This window comes from Coenobita brevimanus, chromosome 94 (assembly GCF_032717465.1).
Source record: "Coenobita brevimanus isolate Jiangsu-jjx chromosome 94, ASM3271746v2, whole genome shotgun sequence".
Lineage (NCBI taxonomy): Eukaryota > Metazoa > Arthropoda > Malacostraca > Decapoda > Coenobitidae > Coenobita > Coenobita brevimanus.
The window spans coordinates 24,034,675-24,051,455 of NC_137047.1; the positions used below are offsets into that span (position 1 = coordinate 24,034,675).

The window sequence follows — 16,781 nt, forward strand, 5'->3', positions numbered from 1 at the left end:
AGCGACGTTGTTGATGTGGACGATGTACGTGAGTGGTTGGACGACAACGAGGGCGATCCTGGGTATCAGACGTTGTCTGATATCGAGATCGCGTCTTCGGTTGCTGGTGTCAGTCCCGAACTTGAAGATTCCGACGACAAAGGCGACGATGATGCGGACTCCTCTCAGCAGGACACTACTCCAGCCATCCCCAAGCTGAGCACACTCCGGGAACATCTAGAGTTCGTCCTAGACTACCTGGAACACCCGGACTGCGACAGGGAGATGGGGCCCTTGGGACTCGTGGAGGAAGTGCGTGCTTTCAGGCAGCACATCATCAATCGCCAGAATCATCGGTCCTTGCGTCAGTCAACGATTGACAGTTTTTTCAGGCCCGTGACCCCCGCTGTGCCAAGCCCTGGCTCCACTCCGTTGCCTCCCCAAGACAGGCCCTGATGCTCCGAGCCACAGCCCAGGACATCAGCTACAGTGGAGTCACCGCTCGACGTGAGTTTGCAGCTTTCGTCAGAGTCTTCTGCAGTCGGTACGCCATCACCACGACCCAGCGATGCACCCCTTGGTCGCCTGCCAGTGATACTCTTGGACTCTGACAGTGAATAAACAGCAAGAACTTCTCCACTAGACCACACGGGAATTTTTAGTGTTGTGCAGTGAAAAAAACGGTGTGTTGTGTTAAGGTTTTCGAAATGAGAGAAAAGACTCAGTGGAAACAAAATTTAACGTAACTAACCTTCTTTGTTTTGGCTTTGGAAAATAAAAAAAAACTTGGGAAAAGTTAATGTGCAACACTAAATTAAACTGGAACATTATTTGGACTAAAGTGAACACTGTGAAGAGAACGGACTTCTGTGTGTTATTGACTAAGTTCAGTGCAAGACTTCAGGAAGAGTGTACTGCAAGTGCTTCAGGAAATCGTTCTTACTGTCAGAGTCCGAGAGGAGGCGGTTATTCATCGAGGTGGCTAGGGACTTGCTGTAAGTAGCCAGAATGTTTCATACTGTACTTTTTTCCATACTATACTTACCAGAATGTTTCATACTGTACTTTTTTCCATACTATACTTACCTCATGCATGTGCAGTAGGAATGTGTTTTTCAGAGTTAGGCTAGGTTAGGGTCCATAAGTACCAGAATGTTTATTAATGTATGAACATACTTCTAAACCCTCATTTTATGTTTCTTTTGCATTTATTTCAGTCATTTATGTGCCTTATTGATATGATTTGGGTGTTAAATAAGTGCTATGCATGTCCAGAGGGAGTTGTATAGGTGTTTCTCTGAGTTAGGGTCCATAAGTACAAGTCCATAAGCTGGGGCCCAATATCCGGACGAAACCATTAACCGAACCTACCGATGGCTCTATTACTCCGGATATAGGAGTAATTACTGTATATATATATATAAATATATATATATATATATATATATATATATATATATATATATATATATATATCATCATAATCATCATCAGCCGTTTGAGTATCCACTGCAGGACCGGCCTATCCCGACCGAAGTCGGGACGATACAGCCAATGTATCTCTACCAAGTGGCTTAGGCTGTCTGGTAGAGATTGTATGTAAGGTGAGAAGTGCTTGTAAGCAAAATAGTTGTGTTGGAGTGGCTTTGGATGTGTGTGTAGTCTGTGAACCAAGTGTATTCGGCCCGCACAAGTTGACTGGATGCAAGCATGCTTTTATCGTACAGTATGCGACACTGGTTCAACCACAGCACCCCTTGTGTCCAACTATGCAGTACGTGGCCGGGTGAACACTCCCAAAGTTAATTACCCTGGCTGGGCGCAAACCCTGGCTCACCCGTGTACGAAAGCACAATCTACCACACCACAGAGGCTCCAGATATATATATGATCATCATCCAATCCTACGTTGCCCCTCGAGGAGCATAGGAGTCCGAGGCTAGGCAAGTGGGTCCTGACATTTAATATGAGAGTGACCAGCCTCATTCATCCTTGAGTGGCATTATAGGAGCAATAAAACCCACTCACTCAATGTAGTGCTGCTTTGGGTGTCTGCCCTTTCCTCTCGTCCTTCCTTCCTCTTCTGTCCTTTCCTTCATTCATTCCACTTCCTTCTGCCTACGGGTGATTTTACATCCATCATCCAATTCTGTGTTGCCCCATGAGGAGTGTGGGAATCTGGGGCTAGGCAAGTTGACCCTGACATTTAAGATGAGAATGACCAGCCTCACTCATCCCTGAGTTGCATTACATGAACAATAAACCCCAACCATCCCTTGGATATAAAACTACATAGGTTCAATCCAATTAGAGCATTTACCCACTAAACCACCAGGCACCATAATCTGGTTACATGGTTAACCTCCAGCATGGTTAATGGCTTCCTGGTGTACAGGAAACCATTTGGCTTGTCACTCAGTGTCGAGTCAACCACAGACAGAAGGAAGAGGAAAGAAAGAGGCAAAGAAAGATAGAAGAGGGAGTGTAAAGTTACCCGTAGGCAGAGGAGGAAGGAACGAAGGAAAGAAAGACAGAAGAGGAAGGAAAGAAGAGAGGAAAGGGCAGACACTCAAAGCAGCAGTACATTGAGTGAATGGATGGTGAGTGCCCTCACCTACCACTATATACTGTACATATATATAGAGAGAGAGAGATTACATATATAAATTTCACTAATAATGAGAACCTGGAAGTACCCTTGGGATGCAGATTTGGAATAACTTTTTAACACAATCCAAGTGTTCTGAATGGTGACCAAAGGAATCATCTCAGACAAAAGAGCTAGAGCATGCCACATGGGCTTGTGTTGGGGGTGAAGTTCATTTTAAGTAAGGAAACGTAATTTCAATGGCCCAGTGGAAAGATAGCAAGCCTTGTGGAGTTTTAACTGGAGACCAAAAGTACCGTTCTCTCTTCAGCTCTATGGAGTCTCAGATGATTCCTCCTACCACCACTTTAGAAGCTTGGATGGGGTTGTACAGTATGTGGCCTATGATTTCACTTCCTATGGGTGTCTCCAAAAATGCAATATAAAAACAAAGTTTAGAAAAGGTTACAAAACTTCAGGTTTGGTGAAAATGCATGATGGTTGGTGAATCTGACCACCTACTTACTTTGCTGACTGACCACCAACTTACCTTGCTGCATACATCTTGACTTGTCCAGTTTCAAACACAGGATTAACTCTTAATAGTTGCAGAATACCATGGTAAGCCACATTACCATCTTCAGATGGGGAAAAACAGGTGCTGCCCACAACATGGAAAATATGGTAAACATGAAGAGTCTTAACTATGATATGCCTTACCAACTGTTTCCCCCACTAGGGCATGTACCGAAGGTCGTTCCCCAAGTTCAGTCAGCAATGTGTGCAGTGGATCTTCACTATCAGGAGCCAAGATCTCCTCATTGTCTAGAAGTAGCTGGTGTGTTTCACAGATTTCCTGCAATGAACATCTACCATAACAATGCATAACTATATTCATAAGGGTGGAAAAAATGCCCAAAACTAATGGCTAAATGATCCTCATTACTCAAATGTGCAAAATGATCTTAAATTTGACCATCCATTCATCTATCAACCAATCCTCTGCTGCTCTATGAGGAGAAAACAAGGGCCTGGGACTAAGCTATTCAGTCTAGACATATAAATGGAACACAATCCCTCATTCCTAAGTGACAATATGCAAGCAATAAACTTCATCCAACCCCAGGACTTGATGTCCCACATCCGGCTGGAGCACCTTAGTCCACTAAACCATGCGTTATCCGCTTGCTGATCTGCTGATTTCTTGGAGTGCAGAAAATAATTTGGCCTGTCATTCATTGTAGTCTACAGATGACAGCATTAGACAATTTTTGTATTTTCCTTCGAGGATGACTACTTTCTGCACACCTTACTTTGGTTCATTCTTTTTTTTTTTTAATGCAAGTAAGAAGGAACTAAGAGAAGGAGCCTGCAAACCATTCCTTCCAAGGAAAAACAAAAACAACACAATAGAAAGCCAAATTCTATAGATGAAGAAACATTCCAGTTGCAAAATTCAACAGCTTCTGTCCCTATGTCACTGTGTTTTATGGTTTTAACCTTCTTTACAGGATTCAGTAGAATGTGACAGTGACATGCCATGGGAAAACTAAGATCTCAGGACACTACCTTCACTAAGATCACCTTCAATCCTTGGAGAGTTCATTCTAGGACTGGTAACTATGTCTGTCTACCTATCTACAGCCAGACACCAAAATCCTGTAAGGGGTGGCCATTTGTCTTTGAGTTAGTTGTTTTTTGAGGAGGGACACTAACCCTCCACCAGCTCAAATGCTGACTCGTAAGGAACACATATATCTTGATTATATGGTTACCACCCAGTGTTGTAAATGGTTTCCTGGGTTACAGGAAACCATTAGGCTTCTCATTCAATGCAAAACCACCTGAACAGGAAAAACTGCAATAATAAAAAGTGACAGGAAAGACAAGAGAAATAGGAAGAAAGGAGGGCAGTCACAGAAAATGAATAATGATCGTGAAGGAAGAAGTAGGCAGCACTGCATCAAGGATGTGGATGAAGGTCACCACCAGCTACCACGAGGTAACTACCAGTATGTTCTCTATGGATTAAGAATAAGGAGACAGAATGCTACCCAAATATTAAACAGAGACAGAAGTAGGGCACTGAAACTCCCAGTCACTGCGAGTGTTGAGAAGTGTAGTTATGGCAACTCTAAAGGCCATAGATTACATGGCTAGCAGCCCCACAGCTCCTATAAAACAGGACAGTGGAAATTGCAACTTGCTTTTCCTCTCACATTTATATCTCTTAAAGAGATAAAAAAGCCAAGTTCTACATGAGAAACATGAATAAGATTATGAGTATGACTGAATACATTGTACTGTTCTGTGATTTCATTAAGTCAGTTCCATTTAATCTTCTATGTAATATTTTGTAATGAAAGGTATTCACTGTTTCAAACACATCCAGATGAAATAAGATAAAGTTTTGTAAAACTTGTTTTGCTACAATTACCTTGGCTAAAGTCTCATTAGTTGGAATTTTAGTATCCATTTTTATATATAGGGCACTGTTCTGCTAAAATCACAACACACATTTATATGATCCAGACACCTACCTGTACTGATATGTAGATGGTGGGTCTGACAATGAGAGTGGCCTCAGAGTAACGTGTAACATTGTAGACCACCTCTGGCTCCTCCACCTCACAGCATTCCCGGAAGAATACTTTAAACCGCTCATGGCACTCAACAATAAATGGGTTAAGGCACTTCAAGTGGGAAGCTTCATCACCAAAGCCTGGAAGAATATCATCACCATCATTAACATCTAATCCAGTGTTGCCCCATGACAAGCACAGGAGCCTGGGGCTACGATGGTTGGTTCTGCCATTTGAGATGAGAGTGACCAGCCTCACTCATTAATGAATGGCACTACTGTACATAAGCAATAAACCTCAACCACCCTTTAGATATAAACCTGCACAGGCTCAATTCAATTGAAGCACCTTTACCCACTAAACCACCAGGTGTCATAATCTGGTTATATGGTTACCACCCAGTGTTGTAAATGGTTTCCTGGGGTACAGGAAACCATTTGGCTTGTCACTTAATGCAGAGTCACCCGTAGGCACAGGGAAGAGGAAAGAATGAAAGAAAACAAGACAGAAGAGGGAGTATAGTCACCTGTAGGCACAAGGAAGAGGAAAGAATGGAGGAAAGAAAGACAAAAGAGGACGGATGGAAAGAAGGAAGGAAGAGAGGAAAGGGCAATCACCCGAGTGCTGTACTACATCGAGTGACTGGACGGTGAATGCCCCCACCCTGTCTTGAATTTTACTGAATGAAGCTTTTGTCCTCAATGGTTTAATGGAGATGGATTCTTAACCTTCAATGTGATAAAAAATAGAGTAATTTCTGTGTGTGTGTGTGTGTGTGTGTGTGTGTGTGTGTGTGTGTGTGTGTGTGTGTGTGTGTGTGTGTGTGTGTGTGTGTGTGTGTGTGTGTGTATTTACCTATTTGTATTTACCTATTTGTAGTATACAGGAATTGAGCAATGCTCGTGTTGTCCTGTCTCCATATCCACATTTATCAAGTCTACCTTTACACACATGAATGTTTTTCTCATGCACCACCTCTTTGTCTAAGTCGTTCCAAATATTTAAGAATATACCTAATTGTGATATACACGGAATGTACTATGCTCGTGGGTTTCCGTCGCTGTTTCTCAATAAGTCGAATTTAACTTTAAACTCGTTTAAGTTTTTAGACTGGACGATCTCTTTGTCCAGGCTATTCCATAAGTCTATACTTCTGTAAGGAAAGCTATATTTCTTGATATCCTTCAAGCAGCTTGACTTTTTCAATTTCATTCCATGTCCTCTTGTTGCTCTCTTATCCCATACAAACAGATCTTCTTTGTCAATTTTATCTACTCCCACCATGGTCCTGAACACCGCAATCATGTCTCCCCTCTTTCTCCTTTCCTCTAACGAAGGCAAATCCAGTTTTTCCAGCCTCTCTCTGTATGACAGGTCTGTCAGACTGGGGACCATCTTGGTTGCTGTTCTTTGTATTCTCTCAATCTTGTTTATATCTTTCTTTTTGTGTGGGGACCACACTACCGCTGCATATTCTAACCTGGGGCGGATCATGGCCACCATCAATTTTTTCATCATTTCCTCATCCATATAATGAAATGCTACTCCTATGTTAGTCAAAAGCTTATAAGTCTCTCCAACTATCTTGTTAATGTGCTTTTCTGGTGACAAACTATCTTGGACCAGCACTCCCAAATCTTTCTCTTCTCTCCTTTTTGTGATTAATTCATTACCCAAAAAATAATTCAGTGATGGTCTCCTGGTACTTTTACCCATTTCCAATATTTTACATTTCTTTACATTAAATTTCATTTCCCACGTCCGGCTCCAATTGTGTATCCTATCCAAATCCTCCTGCAGTATTTTACAATCCTCCTCAACCTCTATCTTCCTCAAGATCTTTACATCATCAGCAAACAGACTCGTATAACTGTTCACTCCATCTACCATATCATTTACGTAAATCAGGAACATTACTGGCGCCAACACTGAGCCTTGAGGGACTCCACTTGTTACTTCCCTCCATCCAGACATCTTTTCCTTTATTACTGTCCTCATTTGTCTGTCTCTCAAAAAGTCTCTCATCCATTCCAGAAGTTTCCCCTTTAGTCCTCCTATATATTCTAGTTTCCACATTAGTCTCTTATGAGGTACCTTGTCAAAGGCCTTCTCTAAGTCTAAGTACACACAATCCACCCAACCATCTCTCTCCTGTACCACATCAATCGCTCTTGAGTAAAAGCTCAACAAGTTTGAAACACATGACCTTCCACTTCTGAATCCAAACTGACATTCAGCCAAAATATTCATCTCTTCCAGATATTTTATCCATCTGTCTTTCAGGATTCTCTCACACAATTTTGCGACCATGCTGGTTAGAGACACTGGTCTATAATTCAGGGGTTCTTCCCTGTTTCCTCCCTTGTAAATTGGTACCACATTTGCCCTCTTCCATTCTTTTGGCACTTTCCCCTCTTCCAGTGAGCATACAATTAAGCTGTGAATTTTATCTGCCAGTTGTTCTCTGCATTCCTTCAGTACCCAATTAGAAATTCCATCAGGTCCTGGGGCTTTCCTTACATCTTGAGTTTCCAGTAATTTATACACTTCCTGCACCTCCACTTTTATATCTTTCATCACCGGAACATTTCTAATCACTCCCTCCCCTTCCACAAGCTCCTTTTCTTTAGTGAAAACTGACTGGAAACGTTTGTTCATTATTTCTGCCTGCATTGCCGCATCCTTAAAGACCTCTCCATCTACTTTCAGCTTGGTGATTCCTTCCTTTTGTTTCAGTTTGCCATTAACAAATCTATAAAACAGTTTGGGTTCATCCTTGCCTTTGTCAATTATACCTTTTTCAAAATTCCTTTCTTCTTCCCTACGTATTCTTGTGTATTCGTTTCTTGTTCTTTTATATTCTTCCTTTGTTCTGTCGTTACCTCTCTTTCTCCAATTGTTCCACGCCTTATCTCTCTTTTTTTTGGCTATCATACACCTTCTATTAAACCACTCCTTTTTCATGTTTTCTTTCCCTCTTACTCTTGGTACAAATTTTTCCACTCCCAAATTATAGAGGTCTAGAAAGATATCCCACTTCCTCTGTATCTCTCTTGTTTCTCTGAATTTTCTCCAATCCGCATTTTCAAAAAAGTTTCTCAATCCTGTAAAATTTGCTTTGCCAAAGTTGTATCTTCCCTGTCTATGAAGCTCGTCTCTTGGCTCGACGTTTCCTATTAACATCTGGAACTCAATGACCACGTGATCACTTTTTCCCAAAGGACAGAGATATTCCAATGATTCTATTACATCGGGTTCTTTGGTGAACAGTAAATCTAACCTTGCTGGTGTGTCCTCACCTCGAAACCGTGTCTCTTCTTTGACCCACTGCGTCATCACATTATTCATTATTATATTTAATAACATAGTACCCCACGAATCCTCGCTGCCTCCCGAGTACCATTCCTCCCAGTTCACCTCTTTACAATTAAAGTCACCCACCAAAATTATATTATTGCTTTTCTCAATTATTTTTTGCAAGTAGCTAGCCATATCTGACAACATCTCATGGTATTCGTCATCCTTCCATGCTCTCGTCTTTGGGGGAACATACACTACCGCCATATCTCTCTTAACATTCTCTCCAGTTTCTAATTTCATATATATCACTTCAGCCCTGCCTTCTCCCATTTCCACAGTACTGTATCTACATTTATGTTGTTCTTCACTGCTATCATCACTCCTCCTCCCTTTTTTTCTTTTCTGTCTTTTCTCCACAGTTTGTATTTACCATCTCCCAAATGAACATCAATATCTTCTCTTAATTTGGTCTCTACAAAGCACATGACATCAGGTTCATGTTCTCTCAAGAAATCATTAATTTTGATCCTTGTCGATATGAAACCATCAACATTAGTATATATCACCTTCAAATTATTTTTGACATTATTAATACCCTCTTCTCTCCTACTCTCTGTCCGTACCACTTCCTCAACTTCTGATCTTTCACAACCATCCCCCCTAGTTTCCTTCACTTCTATTTCCTTAAATACCATTTCCTTACTTTCATATCCAATACTCTCCAAAAAAAAAGTATTACGTTCTTCCTCTGTCCTCTTATCATTTTTTTCCTTTACTTCTTCCTTTAATGATTTTAAAACTTCTCTTTCTTCTTCATTCAGATCTTTTCTTATTATAATATTTTCCATCCCCGCCTCTTTGCTTAATTTCCAGGTCACTTTAAGTATCTCATTTATTACACTTTCTGATGTAAACTTGACTCTCATTGGTCTTGTTTCCCCTTTCTTATAAGGCCCTATCCTCCATACTTCCTCAATTTCTTTTACCCACTTGTCTCCTTCGGGGTCAATCTTGCCTAATATTCCTCTCACCATGTTCGTGTCTCTCTCGAGTCTTGCGAACCTAACCTTTTCTTCCTCTTCCCTGTTTCCAAATACTACCACACATCTGTTCCTTTCTACAGTTTCTCTCACTATTTTCTTTTCTTTCTTCAGTATTTTCACTACATTTTCTTCCATTTCTTTCTTGTTCATTTCCCTTTCTTCCTTGATGATCTCTCTTAAGCTGACTACTTCTTTCTGTTCTTCTTCTACGTGTGCCCACTTTGCCTTGTGTTCTTCTAGTACATTACTCACCTTCTCCGTTTTATTAGTACTCTCTTCAAGTTTCCTCCTCAGTTCAACATTTTCCCTCTTCAAATTCTTAATCTCTTCATTGGCTGTTTCGTTGGACTGGATTAGACTCTGTATGGTGGTTTCCGTATTTCCTGACACATCCTTTATCACTAGATTCTCTACTTTTTTTTCGAGTTCACTAATCCTCATAATTAATGTTTTCACCAGGTCCATAACATTAGTATTAGCATCAAATCCTTGAAATTCCATTCCCTCATTGTTTACATTTTCGGCCATCTTTAACGTACCGGTAAAGTACCTAAACAGCTGTTACCGAATAAGCCACAAACATTCATGTATACTATTGCCAACAAATCTTTACATTTTTGGTAGTCTACCAACTTTCATTATTTTAAATTTAAAGAAAGACCCTAGGAGACAGGACAGACAAAATTCCTGAAACTACTCAAGGTTAGGAGCGATGCCTGGGACGACCTCTCTCTCCGGCTGTTCGTGTGTGTGTGTGTGTGTGTGTGTGTGTGTGTGTGTGAGAGAGAGAGAGAGAGAGAGAGAGAGAGAGAGAGAGAGAGATTTTAAGGGAGAAGTCAGAATAAGATACAAAACAAGACTTTCAAGACTTTCTTGTGCATTAGGATTTGAGGAACATATTTAATTCTGAAAGAAAACTTTCAAGTTCACTTTACCAAACATGCAGAAGAATTATTACAGGTATGCTGTATGACAATGATTCTTGACCAGTGAAAGAGGATACAAGTAGACTGGAACATTAAAATGAGAATTTAGAGATGGATGAGGAGGGACTCACTGAATGACAAAACCAAATAGAGTGTGCTATGAGAGAGAATTGGCATGAGAAATATTAGAAAAGTAATGCAAACCATTAGGTTAACAGGGTTTTGACATGGTGAGAGGAGGAGAGAAGGACAACTACATGAGGACGGTTTTAGTCACTGATGTGGAGGGAAGAGTGCCAAGAGAGGGACTGAGGAAAACTTGGGAGGAGGTCTTGTGTGAGGACATTCACGATAGGGGTTTGATAATGGAAATGGTTCAAGATCATGTTGCATGGAGAGTTGCTATCATGTGAAACTGTACACATGCTAGCATGGTCCATGTTCATTAAACATAATGTAATATAACATGTTTACTCAACTGCAAATTTTTTCACTAAAGTACAACAACCTGCACTGAATGGAATACCAGTCAACAAATGTAGTTATGCTTTTGAACATAAAACCATTACACTCTGTTACAAGCATCAGGCTATCACCAACATCATATTCATCCTAACTGTTTTCTAACTAAGGATGAGAAACTGAGTATGAAAGTTAGAGAACTACTGACACCATCTATAATATCTACAGCCAGATGTCTTAATCAAATAAGGGGTGACCACAAAAAAAATTGCTTTTTCAATGAAGGATGGGAAACAGTGTATGAAAGTTAGAGAACTACTAACAACATCTATCTACCTACAGCCTGATGTCTTAATTCCATAAAGGATGAATTCAAACATATCATTGCCATGTCATCCAGTGAAATGGACAACAAAATAATCTCTCACACATCATCCAATCAACCAAAATCCTGGTTCCACCTTACAAGTTTAACCATCTCCACATACCAGTACCGGTACTTTATTTTTTCTTTATACATGGATCTCACACACACGTACCAGACAAAGTGAATCCAGTGACTATCAAGCTAAAAAGGAGGTCCCAAACCCTTGTCAGGTACACCTTCATACATATACCGTGTTTAGCCATGTTGCTTTTACATTAATTTTCATCACACTTACTTTTATACAAGGTACAATCACAGCCATTTTCAGCTTCACTAGTACAATTCAGGGTTGGAGTAACTGCATTTGTAATTTAACTGAAAATGTAATCAACTTCAGGAATACAAAATCTGTAACTGTAATTATAACTGAAAAAACAATCACATACAGTAGTTATAATTTAAATTATGACCAAGTAACTGAAATTTAATGGTACATGTGAACTCCAAATCCAATATTAAATCAGATCAATTTCCATTATAACCATGGTCATTTCACTGAATGCCACCTACACATGATGTGGCTGAAATTGTTTTAGAGTGTTGATAGTGGAGACACCAACAGTCAGGCACTTCTGCATTTCTTCTCGAATTACATGGTAACTACTGGTCATTAACCTCGTGTATATAATTCCTCAATGTGTACTGTATGTGATGACAGGCAGCACCTTGTAATTGTACCTGTAATAATACTCAAACATTTGATTTTCAAACTGTATCTGTAATGTTACTGAGCATTGTAATCATATTTGTAATTTCAACTGTCATTAGAAAGCTCAAGGAAAACAGTTTGTGTCTGTAACTGATATTAAAGCTGTAATTGCTCCATCTTTAGTATAACCCCACTTATCCAAGTTTTCAGGCATATTGTTATTTCACACAGAGTTCATTCCTCTCCCTCTCTCTCTCCCCACTAAATTTAATTTCCACATATACATCACGAACACCAGCAACCTACCCATTCATCAATCTCTTCAGTGCACTCTACACCTCGGACACTGCAACATTACTTCACGACCACTACCAATTTCAATCGTGTTTACATCACTTTTATCTGTTGTCCCCATCCAGCAGTAAGAAACAATACAACATAACATACACACTTGCAACATTACCTTTCTTGGATGCAGCAAACTGAAGAATTTTGGCTATGCTGGCCAGGTTTCGACGCTGGTTGTTATTCAACTTTTCATCAGGCGCAACTGTGACTATGTCATATGCATCAGGAGCCACAATGGCTGAGTTTATGTACCGATAGTACACAAGGTTGCCAACCACCTGAGGATGCAAACATTAGTTAGCACTCTAAGAAATACTGATTTCAGATAATGAACAAATTTATTTTGTTATCTAATTCCCAACATACAAGCGAAGTTTATGGGACATACAGTCATACCACGACATCAGTGTTGATTTAGCAGTTAACAAATCAAGTGTGTGTATGTGTGCATGTATGTATATATATATATATATAGATAGATAGATAGATAGATAGATATATATATATATATATATATATATATATATACAATCCCTACCAGACAGCCTAAGCCACTTGGTAGAGATACATTGGCTGTATCGTCCCGATTTCAGTCAGGACAGGCCGGTCTTGCAGTGTATACTCAAACGGCTGATGATGATTATGATGATGATGCTATATATATATATATATATATATATATATATATATATATATATATATATATATATATATAAAGATTTATCCTGAAAGAAAACTGTCATCATTATCATCATCCTGACCTTTTTTCCCAATCCAAGAATGGGATGAGATGGAAGCCAGACACAAGGAAAGAGAAGTATGAAAATGGGGTACTATCAACAACATACCCAGGGAAATGGGGCAACAAAACCAATCATGCCTCCAGAATCATAGCTCCATCTTATAGGCATTGCTGACTGTGAAGCTGCTGGCCTGGGAAGAAGGAGCACCAGGGTTCAAACCCTAGTGCAGGAAGCGGGTATCACTCGATTCAGGTGTCCATCCATCCTTTATGGGTTGGTAGGTAAAATAAGTACCTGGGATAACACCTATGGGAGGTATCTGTGGTAACCTGGATAATGGAGTGGCCTTGTTCCCCAAGTTACTGGGTGAATAACCCACCACAGGCTCAAAGGCCTAAATTACAGAGCTGAGCACTGCAACAAGGCATCTCATTTCTTTTACATACAAATGCTAGGCAGCTCTATCCATTAACAAACTCTTAATAAGTGTTCTTTTGTGCATAATCTTTCCAACCAACTCTGACCCCAGTCAGTCCCCTAGTCCCATAGGTGTCCATTTCTTGCTCTCTTGCACACTTGTTTACCCTATCCATTCATCTTCTTTGGGGCCTATCTCACTCCTCCTGCCATCAAATTCACTCACACATACCCTTTCACTACTCATATCTACCATATAAGCATACACAATATCTTTCATTAATAGATTTCCTTACTCTACATCTTTCTTGGATTACATTATTTTCCTCTCCTCTTAACTCTATGCACCCCACACACATTCTTAAACAGCCCCTCTTCTACCAATCTTACTAATGATTTTTCACCCTCAAGCAATACCATGGTACACATCCATACAACTGTACAGACCTGGGGTTGGAGTAGTGAAAGGAAGGATGGGACTGGAATGTATGTGTTGTAATGAGATTGGGCCGGTGCGGGTTTATATCCAAGGAATGGTTGGGGTTTCGTAAGCAATGAACCCCGGGCTCCTACGCTCCTCGTGGGGCAACACTGGATTGTGGGGGGGGGGGGGAGAGAGAGAGAGAGAGAGAGAGAGAGAGAGAGAGAGACAGACAGACAGACAGACAGAGAGAGGTTGAGATGGTTTGGGGATCTGGAGGGAACGGAGGATGACAAGTGGCTGCAGAGGTGTGAACACTGAAGAAGAGAGAGATGAGGTAGGTTGAGATGGTTTGGGGATATGGAGGGAATGGAGGATGACAACTGGCTGCAGAGGTGTGAACATTGAGGGAAGGGCTGCAAAAGGCAGACTGAAAAGACCTGGGATAAGGTTACAGAGTGTGACCTAAGGGATAAGTGACTGAATAGGGAGGATGCTAGAGATCGAGCAGTGTCGAGAGCCAGCATTAGGTGACCAAGACTGCTGCATGCATGCATGCTGGGGTCTTTTTAAATGAAATAAAACTACAAATTTTCATGCTAACCTCTTGCAGCCTCCACGCTCAGACCTTTGATTAGTATTAACGCCTTTAAAACACCAGCAATCTTCCTTCCCTGGGCTACTAAACACGCACACTTACCTCTCTTTTCTGTTACTTTACTGAAGTATTAAAACTGCCTCATCAATTTTTCTCTCCAGTCACAACCACATCACACCAAAAGTCATCTCTCTCAACAACCATCACCTATCTCATCCAATTGTCTTGCAGGCAGACAAGCGCATCTGACATTCCAGTGCAAGCCATCATGAAGATGAAACTTCTCTAACAGGGTACCTCAGGGCTCCATTCTTTCACTAATGCTATACCTATACATGTATAATACTCTCACAACAGAACCATCCACAACCATTGCTTCATATGCAGATATTACAATAATAACTATAAACTACATCACAGACACAGAACGTACACTACAGGAAGTATAACTTAATACTCATCAGAAATGGTTTGCAGACAACGTGTGCCTCATACCCCTTTCACCAAGATCCCTGGAGTGATATATGACAGGACTCATCTTCATGGACCACATAAATGACACAGAGATAATACATCCCCAGATTAAATGCACTTAAGACCTCTTGCAGGGATGGACTTTGGCCTTCAAAAAGAAGTATTCTCTCTAAAAGAAATTTATCAGATCAGTGATGTCCTATGCCTCCACAGCAGGGCCACCTATCTAAAAAAAACCACTATACAACCGTGCAGATTACACAAACAACATCCTATATATCATTATTGGATGCACCAATACTTTTTATGTAGCTGTATGTAGTGTATGCTGCCTTCATGGACTTGGAGAAAGCTTATGACAGAATAGATAGGCAAGGTATGTGGACGGTATTAAGAATATATGGAGTGGAGGGGAAATTGTTGAGTGCTGTGAAGAGTACGTACGAAGGAGCTAGGGCTACAGTGCGAGTGGATGGTGAGCTGAGTGAGTTCTTTGATCTCAATGTGGGACTGAAAAAGGGTTGTGTGATGTCTCCATGGCTGTTTAATATATACATGGATGGGGTTGTAAATGAGGTGCAAGGTAGGGCAGTGGATGTGGGGGTGGCTCTAATGAATCAGGGTGAGATTTGGAAGATTCCGGTGTTGCTGTTTGCTGATGATACAGTATTGTTGAGTGAAGATGAATGGGAGTTGCAAGGTTTGGTGAATGAATTTGGGACAGTGTGTAGGATGAGGAATCTGAAAGTTAATGTAAACAAGAGTAAAGTTATGGTGTTTGAGAGGAATGAAGTCACAGAATGTACAGTGAGGTTGGATGGTGAGGATATGGAGAATGTGAGTGCATTCAAGTACTTGGGTAGTGTGATGAGTAAGGATGGAACGTTGAGGGATGAAGTGCGTGAAAGGGTGCAACAGGGAAGGAAGGTTGTTGATTCACTGAAAGCAGCGATGAGAAATAGGGAGGTGAGTATGGATGTTAAGAAGTCACTGCATGATAGTATTGTGATCCCTACCCTGACGTATGGAAGCGAGACATGGACCTTGCAAAGAGGGGAACAAGTCAAGAGTGAGAGCAGTGGAAATGAGTTACTTGAGAGGAGCATGTGGAGTGACATGGAGGGACGGGTTGACGAATGAAGAAATGAAGGAACGTTGTGGGGTGGATGTGGATGTGGTTGAGAAGATAAAGAGAAATACACTGAGGTGGTTTGGACATGTGGAGAGAATGGAGCATGAAAGACTGACTAAGAGGGTGCATGTAGGTGAGGCGGAGGGAGGGAGAGGGAGGGGTAGACCAAGGATGAGGTGGAGGGATGGAGTTGAGAGGTATATGAGGGAGGGGGGAGTGAGTTGGGGGTAGCGTAGTCAAATGGTGGGTGACAGAACGACTTGGAGGCGTTTTGTCTGCGGCCACCCTTTGCAGGATTAGGGCGTCGGGCTATAGATAGATTTACATTCTGAAGCTACCGTCATCACTGTTAGGGATTATCTCACTATCAGAGGCATTCAGTTCTACGTGGCAGCTTGTGCCAACACAAAACACTCCTGTCATTATATGACAAAATCACACAATACAACTAGGCACAAAATCATCATCACAAACATTATCATTACCTCTTCGGCAACATCCCATCTAAAGACGCTCCTACACTAACAATGAACGAACACCTACACACCCACTTCATGCCCAGGGCAGTAGAACAGCTCAACCAGAAAATTATACTACAAGCCTCCACTCCAGACATCCCTCTCTGGAGGTATCATTAACCCTTCAATGGCTGTGCCTTCAGAAATTTGTATGCTCCCCTGGCTGGCCCCGAGA

At 41.0% G+C, this 16,781-nt stretch overlaps 1 protein-coding gene across 1 annotated transcript in view; it reads right to left on the reverse strand.

The window, feature by feature from the left end:
- The window catches only part of LOC145412864 (ras GTPase-activating-like protein IQGAP1), a 220,163-nt gene that overhangs the window by 26,484 nt on the left and 176,898 nt on the right, over window positions 1-16,781 (reverse strand). Inside the window, exons 26-28 of the mRNA XM_080282664.1 lie at window positions 12,419-12,581; window positions 5,107-5,288; window positions 3,287-3,422 (exon numbers count right to left, since the gene is read on the reverse strand). Coding sequence (XP_080138790.1) covers window positions 3,287-3,422; window positions 5,107-5,288; window positions 12,419-12,581 — 481 coding nt within the window. The remainder of the gene's footprint in view (window positions 1-3,286; window positions 3,423-5,106; window positions 5,289-12,418; window positions 12,582-16,781) is intronic.